Source organism: Lactuca saligna, chromosome 8, assembly GCF_052625555.1.
Source record: "Lactuca saligna cultivar CGN05327 chromosome 8, ASM5262555v1, whole genome shotgun sequence".
Taxonomy (NCBI): Eukaryota; Viridiplantae; Streptophyta; class Magnoliopsida; order Asterales; family Asteraceae; genus Lactuca; species Lactuca saligna.
In genome coordinates, this window is record NC_136424.1 from 82,750,733 (window position 1) to 82,774,248 (window position 23,516).

The 23,516-nt window shown below is 34.0% G+C and overlaps 1 protein-coding gene and 2 pseudogenes across 3 annotated transcripts; 1 reads left to right on the forward strand and 2 right to left on the reverse strand.

The window, feature by feature from the left end:
• Positions 1 to 8,503: 8,503 nt before the first annotated feature.
• Positions 8,504 to 12,742, reverse strand: LOC145012822 (E3 ubiquitin protein ligase RIN2-like; annotated as a pseudogene). The gene is made up of 9 exons (XR_013664684.1): positions 12,166 to 12,742; positions 11,918 to 12,096; positions 11,702 to 11,823; positions 11,560 to 11,583; positions 9,784 to 9,858; positions 9,594 to 9,699; positions 9,357 to 9,514; positions 8,830 to 8,955; positions 8,504 to 8,646 (listed from the first exon to the last, which is right to left on the reverse strand). The product of XR_013664684.1 is annotated as an E3 ubiquitin protein ligase RIN2-like (transcript).
• Positions 12,743 to 17,853: 5,111 nt separating this feature from the next.
• Positions 17,854 to 20,989, forward strand: LOC145011273 (putative methyltransferase PMT6). The gene is made up of 7 exons (XM_078969959.1): positions 17,854 to 18,342; positions 18,650 to 19,064; positions 19,150 to 19,439; positions 19,519 to 19,893; positions 19,959 to 20,205; positions 20,308 to 20,446; positions 20,539 to 20,989. The coding sequence occupies exons 1-7, from the start codon at positions 18,171 to 18,173 to the stop codon at positions 20,695 to 20,697; spliced, it is 1,797 nt and encodes a 598-aa protein (XP_078826085.1). The 5' UTR covers positions 17,854 to 18,170; the 3' UTR covers positions 20,698 to 20,989.
• Positions 20,990 to 21,550: 561 nt separating this feature from the next.
• On the reverse strand, positions 21,551 to 23,105 carry LOC145011513 (transcription factor MYBC1 pseudogene; annotated as a pseudogene). The gene is made up of 2 exons (XR_013664137.1): positions 22,038 to 23,105; positions 21,551 to 21,938 (listed from the first exon to the last, which is right to left on the reverse strand). The product of XR_013664137.1 is annotated as a transcription factor MYBC1 pseudogene (transcript).
• Between the last annotated feature and the right edge of the window lie 411 nt (positions 23,106 to 23,516).

The window sequence follows — 23,516 nt, forward strand, 5'->3', positions numbered from 1 at the left end:
CTCTTTCCATTAAGTGCTTATTACTCGATAGATCAATGTCCCAAAATCAGATCTGAGCACATCTTAACGACCTAGGTCATAAAGTTGACAACTTTATGACCTTGCATGTTATGAAGGACCTCAAAACCTCATTTCTCACTCTAAGACCTTAAGTAAGATCTCTCAAATCATGCATGGAGTCTTAGCACCCACCAAGCTCGTAACTTTATGCACTTAGCATGCATATAAAGCTCAGATATGGACATCTCAGTCTCTAGAGTTGCTTCACATCCAAGAGAAGGTCTAGAGCCAACTAAAGGGGACAAAATGGAATCCCTAACTAGATCTAAAGAACAAGATGGAAAGGTGACGACTTTATACCTCCAGAAGCCTCCCAAGGTGAAATAAGTGCAGAATCTTGAAGCTCCAAGCCACTCCAAGCTTGCTTAGGATCTCCTTCTTCTTAAATGAACTTTACAAAGACCACAAAACCCACTCCTTATGCTCAAAATCTTTATGAGGGACGAAAATGAGGCTCTAGGGGCGAATAAGGTCGGGTCAAAAGGCTTAGAGGTGTTTAAATAGGGGGCAAGTCCGCACATTAGGGTTTTGCATCCCTGGCGCGTACGCCCTACGTAACTCAAGGTATGCCCCGCGTACCCTGATTCCTCTGCAACCACAATCATGCAGTACGCTAAGCGTACTCTTAAGTACGCCCAACGTACTTAAGGGACCAATTATGCAAAATTATCATTCCTTAGGGTTTTAAAGGCATACCACAATTTTGGATGTTACAAATTAAGCCCAAGGATGTAAAGGTTGCTCTTGATCACTCTGATTGGGTGCAAGCTATGCAGGAAGAGCTTAATGAGTTTGAACGCAATAAAGTATGGAGACTAATTCCAACTCCAAAGGATGCTTCTGTGGTCGGTCTGAAATGGGTGTTTCGAAACAAGCATAACCAAGAAGGGCATTTCATCCGGAACAAAGCTCGGTTGGTTGTGAAAGGATACTACCAGGAAGAAGGAATAGACTACGAAGAAACATCTGCACCAGTTACAAGGCTTGAGTCTGTTTTCATTTTCCTTGCCTACGCAACTCACAAGAATTTTGAAGTCTATTAGATGGATGCTAAATGTGCCTTTTTGAACGGTGAGTTAGAGAAAACGGCCTATGTAGAGCAACCACCAGGTTTCGCGAACAAGAAATATCCAAACCATTGCTACATCTTGGATAAGGTTGTGTACGGTTTGAAACAAGCTCCTCGAGTAATGTATGAAACTTTAACTCGTTATTTAAAGCAATCTAAGTTTAAACAAGGATCGGTCGACCCAACCTTCTTTCGCAAAAAAAATGGTGACCACCTTATGATCGTTCGGATTTATGTTAATGATATCATTTTCAGATCTACTAATCATAGATTAACTGACAAATTCTGAAAATTCATGGATTAGACATCATTTTCAGGTTTACTAATCATAGATTAGGCAGAGTTCAAAGGTCATATTCATAAATCAAGAAGCGTACACCAATTCTTTGCTTGCGAAATTCGGAATGGTAGGAGATTCATGGGTCAAGGTACCGATGGCATTCGGATCGAGGCTAACACCGTCCTTAGACAAGCCTGCATCGGATATTACTCTCTATCGTCAAATGATTGGATCTTTAATGAAACTAACATCCAGTAGACCAGATATAATGTTTGATGTTTGTTATTGTGCTAGGTTGTAGGCAAATCCCCGTGAACCACACATGACGACTGTGAAGAATATTATGAGATATCTTTAAAGATCATATTCTCTTGGAATTTGGTATCCTTCAAACTATGGATTCTTTGTGCAAGCGTTTTTGGATGCTGATCTCAGAGGATGTGGTCTCAATCGAAAAAGCACTTCTGTGGGATGTCAGTTTCTTGATGGTAAACTTGTTAGTTGGCTATCAAAGAAACACACATGTGTATCCCTATCTACCGCAAAAGCTGAATACATCGTAGCTGCATCATGTACTTTGCAAGTTGTTTGGATCCAAAGCCAACTTCGAGACTATGGTATAAAGGATCATGTAGAAGATGGGAGCGCTGAAGTTCATTTTGTAAGATCTTCTTATCAACTTGCTGATATCTTCACAAAAGCCTTACCGAAACAACCTTCAATCAAATTCTACAAGGCTTAGGAATGATAGAACAAACATCTATTCCAAAACCATCTTCGTAATCAGCATGCATATCCTAAGCTTCGAACCGGTTTGAACCCTCGTAGATACTCGTAAGTCACCGTTCACATTCCGAACGGGTTCGAGCGCTCGCAGCACTTCGGAGTCTATTGTTCATCAAAACTCGGAACATCATGTATCCTTTGTATATTAAGTATTTTTAGTATTTTATCTTCTTTTTTTATTTCTTTTCTAGGAAAATTTCAAAATACAAAAATATTTTTCTTTTCTGTTTTTATTTCTTTTTCAAGAAAATCCAAAATACAAAAATATTTACTTTCTTGTTTATCCTTTATCTTTTCAGAAAATCAAAAACTCCAAAAATATTTTTTTTGTTTATTTGTGTGTTATTTTTAAAATTCTTTTTGTCTTAGGTACTATTTCGTCATCTTAATTCGGAATGATGGTATATAACTCCGTTTCTATGTACTAGCTAAGTGTCCCTAGAAGCATGTTGTTGCATGTTGATCAAAGCCTCTGAGACTCTATGTTGAAGCCTTCATGAAACTTTCACTCTGAATGTTTCTTCCCAATTAGGCTACTATTCACATAAGTCATTGAGTTGCCTTACTCTTCTCATATTGAGTTAAGAGTTGACTGCATAGTCATTCGCAATATAGTAGAGGTACATTTTTATCTTCGGAACCACCTTATCTTTTCTCCATTACCTTCACTTTCACATTCATAACCCCTGAAACTCTCAGAAATTACCATTGAGGTTTATGGTTACACAAATTCTGTGTTTATGATCTTCAAATTGTTATCACCACGTTTTGATTGAAACCTAAAATCCGAATCATATTTATGTATTAACGGTGAACATTTAAAAAGTTCTAGATTTTCACCATGGCATTGACGACATTCAACCCTTGTGGTTTGTACCTCGAAATCTTATTTTTATTTTATTTTTGCGAGATCTTTATGGAATGCTATCAACCTAAGACATTTCTTCCCAATAAATCCAGTTTTTATTTTATTTTGAGATTTCGGTTTTGTCTAGTCACTTAAATGAATCCAAAGCATACTTGTTATTTTGGCTACACTGGTCAGAAAAGTACTTCTTCCACACTTTCAGACTTATATTGAATTTTGTAGTTTGGTTGAAGCAAAGCCACCCATTAAAGCCTAATGAAAAGAAGCCTTTCACTATTTCTCAACAAATAGATGATCATAATTCAATGGGAAACCATGCAAGCACTTTAAGTCTCTCTTGACTCCGATGGAAGAGATCGTTGCCAGGGTTCCATCTGCTTTTATGTTAATTTTAATCGACGTTATAGAATCCCAGATATATTTTGTTTTATTTCTTTATCTTTGGCACACTCTTGCACAAAAATCCTCGTAATTTTCCAAAAGTATGGTTCCAACCTACGAATGATTACTTTGAATTCTAAGAACAGGTTATGGTGAATGATGCTTAATTTCGAATGTGCAGAACTGAATCGGCGATTCTAAATGGATATGATTTCAAAAATTGGGCGCGTGATTTTCAAATTTCCTGACATCACGCCTTGTCAGTTACGCCGTCTGACATCACGCCTGTCAATCACGCCTTTGCAGGTGATTTTTTAGGGAAATGGACAGTCTTCCAGATGGCTTTCTCTCTCCATCCATACCGTATATAAGGAAAAATGATGATTGCCTTCCTTATCACTTTCAAAATCTCTTTCTCTCCAATATTGTTCATCTTCTCCAATTGCATCCATGTCCGTTTCTTCTGAAACTCCATCTGTGGCTGACCAAACTGCTTCATCGGGGCTACTGAAAATTAAAGCCAACCAAAATGTCATCTTAGACCTCGACTCATCCAAATACGTTGTCTCTCTCTAACCAATTATTGAGTGCCTTCATTACTCTCTGTTAGCACCAGCTCTTACCATGGCAGAGAATGCCCCCTTGGTTCATCTATCCAAGGCTTTATCCACCACACGTTACCAAGAACATGAGTCTGTGATTACTTTAGAGATTGAATCTCACAGAAACTCAATTTCCAAGTCCTGATTCAGTCGATTACTAGGGATTTCTCAAGCTATGGATCTGATTGATGTGGATTCAATCTCTTCATCTGCAATTCTAGAGATATTTTACTAGATGAGTTATATGGGAAATCTCTCCATTTTATCAAAGTTCAAGAAGCCCAACCTTCCTCCAATGTGGAATGGCCTTTTTACCCTTCTTTTCAAAAGCTTTTCAGAGCGGGTCATGGGGTTAGATAATGCAAGTAAGCTTTTTTGTACTATCATCTACAACTTATATCATGGAATCATCCTCTATTATGGTTCCATCATTTGGGCACAACTAGTTCAGAGCACTCTTTCTACAAAAAGTAACTCGTAGATCTCTTGTGCTCGATTTTGGTCTGTCATTGTCCAGAGGGCCATCGACCGACTCAATATTCTGGTGGTTGTAGGATCTATCATAGCAGTTATTCCAATATTTCACACTTCAAACTTCATCGTGTCTGATCCTACGAAGTTCTCCTTTATTAGATCAATTCTGGAGGCGATGCTCAACTATGTTCCAATGGAAAATGAGCTTATTAACAAGTATCGACAGAAACCTGCATCTGGTCCTCATCCTCTAACACCTGAGATGTGAACGAATTTGGAGGAAGTGAACAAGCCTAAAAAAGGAGCAAAGCGAAAGATGAAACCCGGACCTTCCGAGCCTGCTCGAACTCTGAAGAAGAAAATCAAAAAGGCTGCTTGGAAGCCTAGGTCTCCCTCTGCTGTTGTTGAGGAGGATTTAGAGTCTCACACTGTTTTAGATGTTTGAAGAATAGAGCAAGTCTCGCACAAAACTGAAGATACAGCTGCGACTTCGCAACCTATGGTCTCGGAGCCATATCCTACGTACTCCGATCCACATGTAACTTTTTCGATGCCTACCTCTATTCCTTTAACAGAAGATTTCTTTCAGGGTCTTACCCATACATTTTCTCTTACTGCTACTACTTCACCTCTTTCTACCCTAATCACAATTGCTCCATGTCCCAATGTATCGGTTGGTGTTTTGCAACCCCATATATCCATTACCCAATCAATTCCAGTCTATACTGATTCTACAACAACAACCAAAACAACCATTAGTACACCACCAGTAACTGCCAACGTATCTGATATGTGGGAAGGTGCTTCTAGTGTCCCTTTTGGTATTGACTTCACTCCAATCTCACCACTACACAATGATGATCTGGATACCATCTTTGGAGATGATCATGATGACTTCCAATATTTTTAACTACATTTCATTCACTATTTTACGAGGAAAGTGATGCTGATGCACCCGTGATGCAACGGTAGTTCAAGGCCCTCAGTGAAAATTTGGACACTCTGTTGGAGTCTTCCAAACCATATTCTAGAAATGAATACTCCTTTGAGTCTGTCAAGGCGTTGATCGAGACTTTCACCAAGGAGCACACCAGCAGTCTTGATGCTTCTACCGAAGAAGTTGAAAACTCCAAAAAGATCGTTCGTGAAACGACTGAGAAAGTTGAAAAAATACTTACCAATGTCACTCAATTTATGGAGGACTTTCGAAGTTCCTCTGATAAAAACATAGAGTTTGCAAAAAAGGTGATTACAAGTCTTGGAAACACCCTTCAAACAGAGAAAGACGCTCTCTCCAAAGTTCGTGCAGAACTCAGAGCAGACAACGCAGAGATGAGTGCCTCCATCATCTCAAAATTGAGAAGCTTCAAGGAAATATGGCTATAGAGAATAATATAATGGATAAACTTACAATGAAAATGGAAAAAGTTAAGGTTCTTACTCTACAACTTGCAAATGCCACCCAACACGTTGATTATTTGAAGTTTGAAAACGTTGTTATCCGAAGTTGTGTCGTGGATGTTAATCTCTTTTTGCAAAACCTGGTGGAGACTCGTGATTCTTTGCTCAGAGTCTCAATCCGCCAACACCTCGCTAACAAAATCAAGCCAATATTCTTCATGCTAAAATTGAATTAAGGGTGTTTTGGAAGTTGCCACCTTTCCAAAACAAGGGGATAAGCTAAGAAGCCCTCTGATGATCAACCCAAGCAAACAACTGGTGAATCTGGTGAATTCGAACACAAACCACCTCCGAAGTCAAAATATCTGAAGGGTAATGAAGCTTTGATATCAAAAGGCAAAGGAAATATTACTGATGATGATGAAGATCTATCCAAAGGGGCTAAGCTTAAACAGAAGAAACATGATCAAGAGATCGATGAAGCCCTTCGCATTGCAAAAGAAGCTGAAGCTAGGGAAAAGGAGGCTCGTGAAGCTCAAGTCACTTTGGAAACCCAAAAGTCTTTTTTCCCTACCTAGTCTATACAGCGAATTATGAATGAAGCTATCAACAATCCAAGTGTTTACTGGTTGGAGCCTGTTGTTTCGTTTGATTTGGAGAACTCTTAGGATTCGCAGCTTGACCTTCCAATAACTCTGAAGGCATTTCTGTTTTGCAGTTTTGAAAAGATCGAAAAAGCTCTATTTTTGGACGATGATGTTCATCAAATGCTTTTCTCGTTTTTTCTCAAGCATGAGAATCCTCAACATTAAACCTAGAGTTCGAAGAACATTATAGGTATGAAAGTCATCGGGCCAATTAAAATGAAAAGCTTTATCAATGCTCGATTCAAAGTTGTTCGTTGAGCAAAGAGATCAGTTTTTTAATTCACGCTCACAGACTTGTCGTGCCTGAACCCATACAAATGGATTTGTTTGTTCCATCTATTGTTAAATGATGACAGGAATTCGAACCTATTGTGGCACATATAAAAAGGATGTTGATCTCTTGCATCCAAGAAGTTGGTAAAATGGATGTGGAGATTGCAGCAGTACTCCAAAAGAAACCCACAGTACAACCAAAAGAAAGTATGAATGATGTCACAAAGATGAAACTCGGAAGAATACAAAAGGACAATTGGAGTGTGGCATTTTAGCAAAGTGAAAGAGAGGGCAAGAATATTCAGAAGTGCTTATTTTCTTTACCTGACAAGCATCTTTATTCTACTTTTTGTCTCAACTATGTTTTGGGAATCACTGAACAATGCAAGGCAAATGATGTTGTGGACAAGAAATGCTTCACAGACATGATCAAATGATATATTCAGGTTCACAACACCTTGCTTGGATTAATGCCAAAACTCTTCAAGGTTGAAGTGCTTTCATCAATGAAGAATCTTCCTTCTTTTGACACAAAGGGGAAGATTGTAAGGTTATTTATTGTGTTGTGTCAAATTAATTATGCATGTTTTTAGTCTTTATTATTATTGGATTAGGCATGTCAATCCGTCATTATGGTGCTAGGGTTAGACTATGAATATAGTATTCATGTATCATTTTAGGGTAAATGTTTTTGTAACCCTACGTATCTTTATAGAGAAGTTCTAATTGAACTCTTCTAAGATATTGATAATAAACATTTGGCACCCTTTTAATCATATTCAATATTTGTTCTTATTGTTTGATTCATATAAACTGCTTTGAATCTATCGATCATTATTTTATTGTTTCTACATGTCACTACTACCTTGTAACAATTTTAAGTTTTCGCGTTCAGCTTCTAATATAAAATTATTGACTGATTGTCCTAATTGTGCAACCAACCACGATTATATGACGATGACAAAATTTTCAACCTATTGTAAGTATGCATGTATTTTCATTTGTGTAACTCAGAACATTCTAATGATAATAAAAGCAAACAGTAACATCTAACAAAGTGTCTAATGTTATCCATGACAAGTGAATGTGAGCATTATGTGACTATCAACAACTAACATCCATACGGTAAATTTTATCTCACTACTAGAAAAACAGCCTTTTACGATGCTCATTGCGTGTCGTAAAACGCTCAGATGACGCACAAATGCGCGTCAAGAAAGGCCCTGTCATAAAGAGAGACGACGGGCTTTTACGACGCGCATTTACAATGCGTGTTTATGACACACAATGTGTATCAAGGAAGGCCCTGTCATAAAGGAAAACGACACACATTTGTTTGTCGTAACCTTACGACGCGCATGTTTTTAACACGCAATGCGTATCAAGGAAGCCCCTGTCATAAATGAAGATGACACGCATTTACGTGTCATAAACTTCAGTAACCATTTTCGATATGCGTTTACAACGCGTCTTTACGATACTCATTTACGCATAATACAAAAATATGTAAACAAATATATTAAAAAACAATCAATTTCATCCAATAACATCATGTCCAAAAATTGTAATACATTGATATTAATGGGATCTAATTGTACATTGTTATTAAGAGGTTTTCCCTAACTATCTAACCTAATACTCCTACATTGCTATTAAGGGACACCTTCTGCAATGTAATGCTATAGAAACTAAAAAGATATACACAAAGATGATAAACATCAAATTCCAAATAAATAGAATTGCATCTTGCCTTTCATAATTCTTAATTAAGAATAATGAACCCTTGCTCCGATAATTCTTGTGACCTGATCAAATAAAAGTCAAAAAATTAATATGCTAATAAAATTATTAGAAGAATCAAACATGGAATGGTAGTTGTAAAAGACAAAATTACCCTTTTCTCCAACTTCCTGCATCATAATTGAGGTCGAAATAAGACATTTCTTGTTCCAAACTATATGAAAAAAAGTCAAAAACAGCAAGAGTACCTGAAGTTGAGGTAGATCAGATCGCAGTAAATTTATTTGGTTTTGGAAAAGAAGCCAAAGTCACACACAGTGACTCATGCATCTGTCCTGCTGTCCCCTCAAAAAACTACTACAACCAGCAACAAACTACCAAAAAAAAAATACATCATTAGAAAAAAAATGAAAGTAGCATTTAGCCCAAATATACATCAAGAAATTACAAGAAAAGAAGTAGGATGCACTGTTATATTAACTAAAATACAAAATAATTACTTTTGGAAAGGACTAAATTAAATAAAATAGTCATTTTGTACTAGTCATTAACATATACATATATAGTCACTTTAAAATCTGGTAAAAATAATAAAGGATTATAATAAATTAAATTCCAATAAAATCTTAAAATAGAACTAACATAAAAATAGTTACTTTTGGAAGATTAAAAAACAAAATGATCTTATACAATGAAACTTTTAGTTCCAGGGGTTATCAAAGATTATATAAATAAAAGTATATTATGATTATAATGTCATTAAAAAAATACTTACACGTATATTTAAGAAAAGCATTGCATTGACAAGATGGAATCTCATGCCATGAAGGCGCCATATTTGTACATAATGACCCAGAGCCATTAACAAAGTCATAATATCTGAGAAAAACCCTACATTCCTTAATATAACACTCTTCCAATCCCACAATGAACCTGCACACATCCATTCCCATTCCCATGATTTATTTTTATTTAACAAGTCAATGTAAAAATCATAGGCTCTTGGTCTTGCCTGCTGCTGACATATCTAAAAGCTTTGATATTTTGGAATTTGTGGTGTTGCCTGTTGAGTGGTGAACCCATATATCAACCAGTTGAAACCCATGAACCAAAATCGCCTAAACCAAAAATATTATGAAAACCTACAACAAAATAAAAGTATATAAATACATAGGTCAGCGTGTGTAAGTGTGTGTGTGTACCTATAGTGTTTCGAAAACAATATACCTAGAGGCTCAAAGAATAATAACAAAAACATAGATGCCCTTAATTTGTTGCTACTTAAGTTGAGCAGCAGATAGAGATGTATATTAGAAAGCATGCATATTGTAGGTGTGAATTGCAGTTTAGAAGTAGTAAAAAGAAAAACAAAGCAAATACATGATGATTGGTATTTGATGCGTCTATTCTAAAAGCGAAGATTGGTACACCATATGCATGCATATGTGCATACCATTTCTTTTGTTGCACAGAAACACAAAAAGTAAGTAACTTACATGTATGGCAAAAAGTCAATGAGTTAATGGAGAGCGGTCAACTCAACAAGGTGTTTGTACTTGTCAGAGACAAAAGATTCCACCTTGAATCCACCTTCCTCCATACTTGTTGGAGATATATATTTCACACCGATAACTATCGCCAGGCCTGCACCAACACAACAATTATATATTGCTTTTATCAATAATTTCAATCCTTTTCACTTCACATAAATAAATAAATATATAACTTCAAATTCTCATTTTTATTAGGGAAATTAATTATTTTTAAATGAAGTGTAACTGTACATACTGTTATGGACTTGAGCGTATAAGAGTCTTTATCCCTTTCAATATTCCAATGGTCTCCTTTTAATTCTGCTGCTTCATCTTACTCCAGATGACATCCAACTAGACCCAGCCCCTACCATTCCCATTCCCATTCCCTCCCATTATTTTTTATATCATAAATCATAAATCATAAATCATAAATAAATAAATAAAAATATGGGTTTCACTTTCATTCATAAATTTTTAACATAAAGATGAACGAGTGAGTATAGTAATAATAAACACCACCTATGACCTAACCTACCTGCAAGGCTCTGGTGACGCTTTTTTAGATCAATCTTATTCTTCTTTCTCTTATTCGTTTTTTTTATTTATCTTCCGATGCTCGTCCTCCTCCTCCTATTTATTAAAAGTTAGAACTCAGTGTTTGTTTGTTAGGAATAATCTGATTTTTTACAAATATTTTTTTATACAAGAAATAAATAAAGTAACCTTAACCTCACCTCATTTTGTTGTTCAGTGACATTAACAATATCAAGACTTTGACCACTAGTATCCAGGTCCATGTCCTCCTCAATATTCACATCACCAGCATCTGTTTCAGCTAATTTAAAAAAAATGATCTAAAAAAAACACTATTCTATTCAACACAACTCAAGATCTTAGTTTTTTCCCCTTTGAATATGTGATGTCGTATTTACCTTACAATAAATTAACAATGATCTAAAAAAACACTATTCTATTTAATATTCTCATCTTCCTATGCCAATAGATAATTATCTCTAACCAGTTTCAGTTTCATATTCAGATGATAAAGTAACTTCATATAATAAATACTATATATCATATATTCAACATTAATTATATATAGAAAGCATATGATTAGATTAACAAGACATAGGTCAAACCTGGTTGCCTCGAATCCAAATCCAAATCCAAATCCTCCACAACATTTACATCTGCTTCTCCTGCCTTCTCTGTCACATCTTCACCCTATTGTTATGTCAAAATGTCAATGCCAATGGATGTGACATTTGTTTCTTTTAACATTCTTCTTTCAGTTTTCAGAAACTTAACTTATTGTATGTAATTTATAAACCAGTTTTTTAAACACAACTTACATTATTATTCTCTTCAGTAATAATCTCCTCAACATCCAAACTAAATTCTGTAACAACAGATGCTGCTTTTTTCACCGTATCTTCACTCTACATGATCAGTAGACATGTCCTTATCCTGCAAATACCAGCAAATAATATAAGAGAGAGAGAGAGAGAGAGAGAGAGAGAGAGAAGTAAGCATGAATAAGGAAGTCCTTGAGATTTATGAAATAGTAGAATTCTAGAGGAAATACCAGACTGCATTGACAATGACAACCAACAATAAAACACAATATACACGGAAGTAAGTCCATGGAGTTGCAGAAGGAGATGCATTCAACCGTTCAAGTTGATCCCGGGCTAGAGCTTGAAACATCTGCAAAAAATGATAAAAGTAAAACCCGTAAAAAAATCTCCAAATTTTCTTCATATCTATACTCCAAAACCATGTGAGGTAATAGTAATAGTACCTTCAAAGAGCATAATACAATCAACCATGTTGACCACAATCCTGCTCTAACTAATGTTGGTGGTCCTACCAATGGAAGAAACGTTCCCTTGTAGATAACATAATTAACTAGTCTCTCCACCATTTTCCAAGATTCAGTTGCATGCAGCTCATCAAAAAATATTGTCTGCATGACCAAATATATCATCAAAAAGAATCAAGACTCATTGTAAAGATTTAGGAAAGTTGAATACCTTAAGAGAGAGAGGATGATGAGTATAAAAATGTTGAGGACAAAATTGACCACCAATGCAACTGTGGTATAAGAACTCAACAACAGTTCCAATACACAGTTGGCAACACCAGGGTGGAGAAGGTTTTCACCCATCAAACCATATGACTTTAGTTTCACATAAGAAACTTTTGTCCAATATTGGAGGCCTATAAAGCTCAACACTGTATAGACTGTTGATATTGATAAATACCCCACACCCATAGGATACAATGTAAATTTCATCAGGGCAACAAAAGTTCCAGGATTTCATGAGATAAAAATACCCAAAAAAAACCCACATAATCTTGAGACTTACGACTAACAGAAGGGCATTCACATCTTCAGATTTACCTGGGCTCATTGTCACCATATGCAAGCAACAGTAATGTTCCACCTTTAAAATGGACATAATCCAGAATAACAGGAAGCATCTTCTCAGCTCCTATTGCTATTTCGCCATTAGCCCCTTTCCATAAGTTCAACAACAATACCTTCAACTTTTAGGACAACCTCCGAATTAATCTTTTCAATGGAAGCAACAACCAAGTTTGACCACAACTCTTTTTTTCCAATTCAAAGCTTGGTCAAGTGAAAACTGGCCTGGTCCAGCACAGATGGTGGAAAACAACATGAAAATTCCCCTGTAATGATGATAGGCTAGGGTTTTAGAAAGAAAGAAGAGAGGACACATTTAGAGAGAGAGAGAGAGAGAGAGAGAGAAATTCAAAATAAGGCATGGAAGATTGTGATCTTCAGAGATGACGTACACTTCTCTAAACAATATTAGGGTGAACCCATACCATCTAGAACTGCAAAACAGAGGATACGATCATCTTTTTCTTCAAGCCTATAATAAGGTTACTGTATTTTGAAAAGACGCTAAGAATAGTACCACAACTCCGATGCATCCTCCCCTTGGCCTTAAACTCTCTTCTCTCTCTTTCTGCTCATTTTTTTCTTTTCTTTCCCATTTTCTGATCAGTCTTGTCATGCACACACACACCATCTGGGAAGTAGGACGACGTGAACGATGGTGGAGGTGATAGCCAGCGGTGGCTAGTTTAGGGCTTTTAGAGAATATGAGATATTTTTATTCAGAGAGAGAAAGTGGAATCGATGAGAATGTAAACTTCGGTTACTGTATACCAAAAAAAACCGATGTAAGCTTGAATGAAAGTAGAATCGATAAGAATGTAGAGAGCCCCAAATTGAAACCTTGTCTAGTATAATCGATTTGAGAGTGATTGTTGGATTTATTGCTTCCCTTTCTCGGTTCGCTTACCCTTTAGTTACCCTAGTCAATCGATTCAAGCTTTCACGAAAAACCCTAGGTAGCAACTAATAGAGACAAAAAGGATGGGGTGAAAGTAGGATTGGATCCGATTTCAAAGAGTAACAATAGATTTCACTGAAAACCCTTTCCCGATTCACTTGACCTTTGGTTACCTCAGTCGATCGATTCAAGCTTTCAATAAAAAAACCCTAGGTAGCGACCGAGAGAGACAAGAGGGAAAGGCGTCGATAATCTGGGCAAGAGGGAAAGAAGAAAAAGATGCGGGGTTTTTAATTTTTTAGGATTTCATTTTCCCACCGTATGGAACGCGCGTTCCATTAAAATTTATAAAGCGACATCTTTAGACGACACACACTTTATTATAGGTGCCCTCCATGTTTTTTTTCTTTCGTTTAGACACTAATTTAAGGGCACGCAATAATGTATGACATAAATCCTTAAATTTTTTGAAGAGACGACACTTTTTTAATGTCAGTCTCTTTTGCGTAACATAAATCAGTGAGTGTCGTTGTTCGCACGTCGTAAAATGGTCTTTTTCTTGTAGTGTCTTAGTCTACTATATATATATATTTTTTTTTTGCATGTGTGAAACATTTTTCATGTTAGCTAGATTGAAATAGCAATTAAATTGGTATTTTAAGATTATTTTAAACGTGCAAATGTCCCAAATACCAAACTGTAAAAACAAGACAGATGTTTCCAAGTATATGAGTATGTAAAAGTTGGACATCTAACAAAAAATAATATACAAGTCAACATAAATTTATATATTTTAAAATAAACCACCTTTTAAATCTCAAATTAATTCATTTAAAACTTTGTCCGGAAAAAAACATCATTTTATAACTTAAACACAAAAAATAACAATGTAAGTGTGAGCAAAAACCTAAAAACCAAACATATAAGAACTGAAAACAAAATGATTTCTAAAAAAAAAAAGTTTCGGATTCAATTTCACCCAAAACCGACATATGTTCACCTCTACATATGTTCATTTCTACTAAACCTCAGTATATCTGTTGGAGTGCTCTTTTTTAAAATGTTAATGCTTAAATAAGAAATTCTTACATAGACTCGAAAAGTGACAAGTTTTTTTTATACTTTTTGCCATGTTTTTTCAAATATGAGTTTTTGAATTAGAAGTAATAATTAATAACTTAAAAAAATGAAAAAAAGAATGTCAACGATTAACGAACCCGAACTAATCAATAGACATTAGACAATAGTTAAACAAACCTTGTTTAACTCGAAGACATTTTAAGTTTTTAATCACTTGTATCAAATAACTGTATCTTGTTTATAAAAGTTCCACTCCACACTTCTGGATGTTGCTTTTTGCACGTAGAATTCGAGTCAGAATCACCAATTATATAAGTCAAAACCACTCCTTCGGTTACAAACCCAAATTGAATGAACACTTATTATTATTTACATTATTGTTATTTGAATTGTATAATCGAGATCCCATCAAACATTCATTAATCAAACATTAAACAATTTTAGAACTTTACCCCTTCTATTTAAAACGTAGTTTCAATTTATATCCTTTTGTATTTTAAAAACTTATTTTCAGTCCTAATTACTATATATATATATATATATATATATATATATATATATATATATATATATATATATATATATATATATATATATATATATATATATATATATATATATATATATATATATATATATATATATATATATATATATATATATATATATATATACTATTTAAATTTTCTTTTTCTTTTTTTTTTTAATTTTTTTTGTCAAAAGTATTTTCCAAAACTACTTAATTATACAATTTTTTTTGTCAAAAGTAGTTTTATTATAATACTTTTGTATAGTTAAGTAGTTTTATTATAATACTTTTGAAAAAATTATATATATATATATATATAGTAATTAGGACTATTTTTTTTTGTCAAAAGTATTTTCCAAAACTATTTTCCAAAAGTATTATAATATAACTATATTTACATTTATATATATATATATATATATATATAGTTATATTTTATTTTATTATAATATTTTTATATATAAAAAGAATAAAAATATTATATATATATATATATATATATATATATATATATATATATATATATATATATATATATATATATATATTTATGATCAAACCAAAAGAAAATACAAAATAATATAACTATATTTACATTTATGGTCTTTTAACTTACCCCACATTTAATATAAAAATCAAATTGTAGATGTCAAATGCATACTAGTCACGGGCTACCATGTTTGACGTCTGTGTCAGATTATAATAGGTCTAATCAGTTTGATTTAAACCATAAACCATACAGGCACAATACATTTTCGTTTCAACAACCTTCAACATTTTATTCAAATTCACTTATGAGTGAAATTCCAAATGAATTTCATCCATACTTTACAAACATTGAAGATGTGGAGAGAGATGAAAATTGTGGATTTCGGATAATAGCTGTCTCCCTTGGGTATAGTCAAAATTATTGGAGTCAAATCCGCTCAGAGTTACACAACGAGTTATTAGAAAATTAGGGACGATATGCAATGATTTTTCAGAATGATATAAACAACGTACATCACTCGTTGAGTTTCACTGGATTGGGTTCTACACAAAATGAATATTGGTTGATTATGTAGGATACTGGATTCCTCATTGATAATAAGTATGGTGTAATCATCTATTTTTTAGACAAACAATGTTCGTCGACCTCTTTTCTACTTTGGCATGGTCCGCAAGACATCTCACATCATAGATCTATTGTTATCGTCTTCGTTTATAATGATCATACGGGTGTTGTTATCGTCTTCGTTTATAATCGTTGACATGTCAAATACGAGTATTGTTATTGGCACCTAAATATTTGATCAACACGACTGTTCTAAAAAGTCAATACAACCATTTTATTTGAAACCCAAATTGAAATGACATTTAAACAATATTATAATACTAAACTTTATTTTATATATTATTTGTATACATAATCTTTTATCACGTTTTTTTATTCTTATATATATATATATATATATATATATATATATATATATATATATATATATATATATATATATATATATATATATAAATATCTTATTTATTTTTTTATCTTTTAAGTATAAAGAAATGAAATATGGTATTTTTTTGTAATAAGTTTTAAATAAGTATATAAAAAATAACTTATTAAATAGTTTTTAAGTCTTTTTTAGAACGGAAATATTAATTTTTTTTTCTTTTTAGAACTGAAATATTAATTTTCTTTTTTTAAAACAAAATATTAATATGATAAAAAGACTAACTTATCATTCTTTTTTTTTTCTTATTATTATTATTATTATTATTATTATTATTATTATTATATAACAATTTTATTTTTTCTTTATTTTAATAGACGATATTAATAGTAGTTGTTATGACGGTATAATAGTTGTTTTTTCTTATATTTAAGATTATTTGTTTAAAAAGTAACTATAAAATCTCTTAAAGCTGAATAAAAAAAGTAAAGAATATAAACAAATGATGTAAACGGAAAACACATAAAATAACATTAAATAATTATATTTGTTGTTTAATAGTTATCCGGAGTTCTATTTTAATTTGTTTATTCGAGGAAAAGATAAAAAAAAAATACAAAAAACATTGTATATTGTGACCGAATAAGATGTAAAAAAATATTAAATCGTATATTCGATTAAAACGTCAAAAATATTAAAAGATTTTTAAACTACACAAACAAATATGAATAAATAACAATATGATATATGTAATTTATATAATTAATTTAAAAAAATAAAAATAATTTTATAAAAAATCTATACAAATTCTATTAAAAATATAAAAAAATATATATGTTATATAATAATAATAATAATAATAATAATAATAATAATAATAATAATAAATTGTTAAAAGAAAAAAGAAAAAGAAAAAGAAATAATAAGTTATTGTTTTATATGAAACAAAGGACTAAAACCATAATATTTAAAAACTACAGGGATATAATATATTTATTTGTAAATTTAGGAATCAAAACTATTATAAATCAGATTAAAACAAAAGGACCATTTCTGTAATTTACTTAAAAAAGAACCTGAAAATAATTTTGTAAAGGAGACGGTATAATCATTATATTTTTAATAAGACACTTTAATCATCTTATAATTATTTTTATAAAAAGTTAACCTATAATTAACTATTTTTAACGAATTTTTTTAAAAAACAATATAATTTCAACCAATAAAAATATTTTAAACATTAATTAAGATTATCTAAAAATAGAATTTTTTTTAACCAACCCTTACTTTAATTGAATTTAATTTAGTGTTGTGTTTTGCATAGGTTGTTTTGACTTTGTGTGTTTAAAACTCCTCCCACTTCCACACAATAAAATCGATGAATCTGGGTTTTCTGAAATGCCAACTGTCTTTCGAGTAAATGAGTTACAGATAGACTCGCCCCAAGATCCGCTCCGCCGACAACTCGATTCATTCCATTCCGACATGGATCCCGATGAGTAATGACATTGACACCCTGCATCACCCCCAAAATCCATATCTTCCTGCTCACTTAGCGAAATCCCAATTCAAACTCTCTTGATTCTTTTTCTTTCTGACATCAAATTGTTCGCTATACACAGAGACATTCCAACATTCTTCATCTCATTCTGAATATAAAAAATATTTATATTCTAAATCGAAATGGGTAGTTTTGCGTGGTCGACATCAGCCTTCGATTTGAAGTCAGGGCAGACGATACTGTTGGCTCTTCTAGTAATGATATTTTTTTTCTACAGCGGCACGTTTTTTGGCCGAAATTCTTCGCTTTATATAAACCAACTTGCTTTGAATTCATCATCATCGAAATCACCAGGTACCCTTTTCTTGTTTACTCCATTTTTGTACTAATTACTTAGAATTTCGATCAAGAACAAGTTGTTATACTCTGTATTTCTATTATTTAGTTTAAACAATTGAGCAGAATGGTTGTGCTCGTTTTGTAAATCTACTAAATACCGAGATGGGTATGTAGATCCCATTTCGTATGATGCCTTGCATATGATCTAGTGAGGTTTTGAGATCTGAATCACGCAGAATTCATGTTGCAACGTACACTATTTCTGCTGAAAGCAATTTATGAACTTTTACCAGCTCAAAGTTCAAACCTTTTATGCTTGCAGGTAACCCTACATTTAGCAATACAGTCACTCTTACTCATCGACAGTCGCCACTTACAATTCCAGAAACTGGAATGAACATATGCCCTATAGAATTCAACGAACATATACCCTGCCATGATCCTTCATACATCAATACATTACTTCCACAATTAGATCTCTCCAAGCGAGAAGATTTAGAAAGACATTGCCCCCCACTACAAAAACGCTTATTTTGCTTGATACCTCCACCACTTGATTACAAAATACCCATAACATGGCCAACCAGTCGAGACTATGTATGGAGGAGCAATGTGAATCACACACATCTTGCAGAAGTAAAAGGAGGGCAAAATTGGGTTCATGAGAAAGATCAACTATGGTGGTTTCCAGGTGGTGGTACCCATTTTAAACATGGAGCTAGTGAATACATAGAGAGGTACAAATACAATACGCTAAGGCTAAATAGGTAATTTTACATTTATCTCAGTTACCGATTTTCTTATGGTTTCCAATTTATGCAGATTAGGGAATATGACTACAAATGAGACAGGTGATCTTCGTTCATCTGGAGTATATCAAGTTCTTGATGTTGGTTGTGGGGTTGCAAGTTTTTCTGCTTATCTTCTTCCATTAAACATACAAACAATGTCATTTGCTCCAAAAGATGGACACGAAAATCAAATTCAATTTGCTTTGGAACGTGGGATTGGTGCTATGATATCCGCTTTAGCTACAAAACAGCTTCCATACCCAAGTCATTCATTCGAAATGGTTCACTGTTCAAGGTGTCGTGTAGATTGGCATGAAAATGGTAATCTTTGCATTAAAACCCCATTTTTTTTTTATAAAAAGATTCTTATGATTGATGTGATTTTGAATGAGATGTGCAGATGGGATTCTTTTGAAAGAAGTAAACAGACTTCTTAGGCCGAATGGTTACTTTGTGTATTCGGCTCCTCCAGCTTATAGAAAGGACAAAGATTTTCCAATGATATGGGAGAAATTGGTGAACATAACTTCCGGAATGTGCTGGAAGCTTGTTGATAGGAAGATTCAAACAGCAATTTGGATTAAAGATGTTAGTCAATCGTGTCTTGAAAGCAATGCAAAGCAGAATCTTGTAAAGATTTGTGATTCTGTTGATGATCCTAAGCCCTCGTGGAAAACACCACTCGGGAACTGTGTTTCACCAGTTCCCGAGTTTCAAAAACTCCCCCCTAGGCCTCAACGCCTTTCAGTATATTCAGAAACTCTCAATGATATAGGTTTGTCTGGAACCCCAAACTTTTTATCTGTCAGTCAGTGTCACTTAACCGTCTATTGGCTGCAGGTATCACTCAAGAAATGTTTCTTTCGGATACGCTTTATTGGCATGATCAAGTTCGTCATTATTGGAGACTAATGAATGCTGACGTGGCATCTGTTAGAAATGTCATGGACATGAATGCCCTTTACGGTGGATTTGCAGTTGCCTTTACTACTTGGCCTGTTTGGGTGATGAATGTTGTCCCTGCAACAATGAACGACACTTTGTCTGCTATTTATGCCCGGGGTCTCATTGGTGCTTTCCATGATTGGTCAGTCAACATAAGGAGGGACTAAATGCGATACATTTTACAACTTTTTTTTTTTTTTTTTTTTTTTTTTAAATTATAATTGTACACACTGTTGTCTAATAGGTGTGAGCCATTTTCTTCATATCCACGTACATATGATTTGGTGCATGCGAATTATCTCTTTTCTCACTATTCAACACAAGATGATCGTTGCTTGTTGGAAGATATCATGCTAGAGATGGATCGACTTGTTCGGCCTCAGGTAACCTTTTTTTTTCATGCTAAAATTACCCATTTACCCCTAAAGATTTCTTACAAATGTGATTAGAAACTTCATGTATGAATGCATTGCAGGGGTTTATTATTATCAGAGATGTTGGATTGATTGTTTCAAGAATAACGGATCTTGCACCCAAGTTTCTTTGGGATGTTACTTCACATGTACTAGAAAATCCACAAGGAGTATCAGAACCGGTTTTAATTTGCCAAAAGAAGTTCTGGGCAATTGTTTGATGTTGATATAATGTTAACTACAGGTTCAAATTCTTTAAATATGATAGTTTTGATTGTGTAATGAGGGTGTATGCCTCCGCATTGTAGATTAGTTAATTTATGCCATTCATTCTTTTGTTCATTGTAAATCTTGAACGAATCTGTTCTTCATCTTTCTGTTAGACGACCATGTAAATGGAGCTCATTCCTACATGGTGATGTAATGATGTTGCTATTATTATCAGCTTATGTACAATAATGTAATCACTTTCTTGTTTTTGATATCTAATTTAAGTTATTATTTTTTTTTTTAGCTTGGTGTACTTAAAAGAGAACAAGATTTTGGAGTTTTTCCCTGTTAAGTTTTGTATAGATAAAGTGGCTGCATGAGTAATGATGTGTCTCATAAAATGTTATATAGTTTCTTTTTCTAGATAGAATAAATTTTAATTGTATCAATGGGGGAGTAAATGACCATTTTACTCTTACTTTCCAAACAAACAAATTTCTAGTATTAATCATTTATAACAATAGTCGTCAATTTTAAAGGTAAGGGGAAAAAGAAGAGCAAACAGGTAAAGTGCTAGTGTCTTAATACATTAAGACATGTTTTTTAGCTCAACACATTAAGTTATTTTGTATAGTAGTCCAATTGCCCCAGTTAAGCGTTTAACATTAAATTGAAAAGAAATTTTAATATGGTAAATTAATTATGGATGTTTTCTTGACATAAATACATAATACACAAACAACAACTTTATCGAGTCAATCAGCCCATATAATAAGGATACAAAATGTGTGAGAAAGAGGCAAGTTATCATGCATGACAAATTTGATGGATTTATTAGATCATACCAACACCAACAGTATAACATGATACAAGAGTATTATTGGATATTTTCATTAATTATATGATCAAAGATCGGTTTCAGGATCTACTAACAACCCCGAATTTACAATGAAGCAAAGATCATCTTTTCAAATGTAAACTAAGTAACAGGAGAAATAAAATGCCTACACATATGAAGTTTACCAACATGGATACAAGCTCAGGTCTTTAAAATATGTAGCAAATTGCCATGTCATCGGTCTTCTCGTTTTGTCAAAGAAGACGTTTTGTATCAGCATTTGCCTTTCACTATCGCCAGCATCATCAACAATGTCATCTTTGTTCAACAATAACTCTTAAAACCCTCATAGCAGCAAATTTGGCATGATCACCATATACCAGTAATAATTCAATGTTTAGGAGTGAAAAGCACCTAAATTACAAGTAAATTAAAGGATTTTTCTAGGGAAAATGTTACAGAAATGATGCTTAATTTCATAAATGGAGTAGATTACGAAGCTCAAGAAAGTACCCAAATTCAATCGTCCCCAATTGGGAACAATGTCAGAGCCTTTTTCTCTTTTGCAGATTCCAGATCATCCATGTAAGAATTATGAACTGGAGTCCCTACCCTGTGAAGAGGTTGATTCGATTGTCTGCTCAAAAACTGATGATTGGACTGCCCATTAGTGACCGACCCAAAATGGCCCACATGCCGATGGAGATGATGCCCTGCGACGGCCGCCATCTGTTGGTGGTGATGTTGCTGTTGGAGTGCAGCCACCGGCATATATGGCAGGAAATTGTCGGAATTAGGGTGAGATTGATGGAGAAAATGAGGTGGCACCGGTGAACTTGCAAACAAATGGTCGGTAGCGGGGTCTCCGCCAGACCCAAATCCACCAGCACCGTTGCCACCGCCACCGGAAGACAAACCCTGCATACGTTTCAAGTAAAGCCTGTATTTTTGGAGGTGACTCGCGACGTTTTCTCGAGTCAACCCGTCAACACTCATGAGCTGCATTATGGTTTTGGGGACGGCGTTCTTGATCCCCAAATGAGCAACAGCGTCCACGAATCTCTTGTGGAGTTGTGGAGTCCAGACGAGACGAGGACGCTTTAGGGTGCGAGCCGGCTCATCACCACCACCACCAAGCTCAGATGAATCGAATTCCCCCGAATTTGGCTGTGACGAAGGGGTTGAAATCGCCGGCGGTTGTTGGTGGTGTTGGAGTGACTGATGATGGTGGTTAAGTGGGATTTGGGAACTTCCGATATCGAAGGCGATCGCAAGATCAGGTGTGATTAGGGTTTGAGATAAGGGTATAAGCTCGTCTGGCTTCGGCAGTTCTTCTTCCCACTTTGAGAACCAATTAGATTCATCTTCCTTCATCTCCGGTTATCAAATCAAAACCCAGATAGCAAGATGTTCATGGGTATCGAGTATCCAACTCCTTTGATCTGTCCCTCTCTACAAAGATTCGAGATTTGATGATAGAGAGAAGAAAAGAAGGGAGGGGGGTTCGAGGTGGATTTTCTTCTTGTTTCCTTATTTTAAAGCAATCATGATCCGTTTGGTAAAGATATCAATTGAATGAAACATTGAATAAAACCACAAAACCAAGAAAATCTTGTTTTGGATCGTTTTTGTCATGACGCATAAATCCTCTAAAAATAACTTGCCTTTTTTGTCCATTCTTTTCTTTTGTATTTCAACTCTGAATTCAACGAACAAAAAGATAATGTCTTTCATAACTGTTTTTGGTATGACAAATCACAAATATATGCATCTTGAATTACGTTATAACTAAAAAAAATCATTTTTATGATCGTTTTAAGATATAAATATATATTGATAAACATAGTATTATGGTTACTAATGAATTAATGTACATAATTATACAAAAGTTGTTATATGTTTCCTTGTGATAACGATATGTGTTTTTCGTAATTAACCCGGATTTGGTCAAAGAGATAAAAAAAAAAAAAATCAATGATATGTTAACATGGA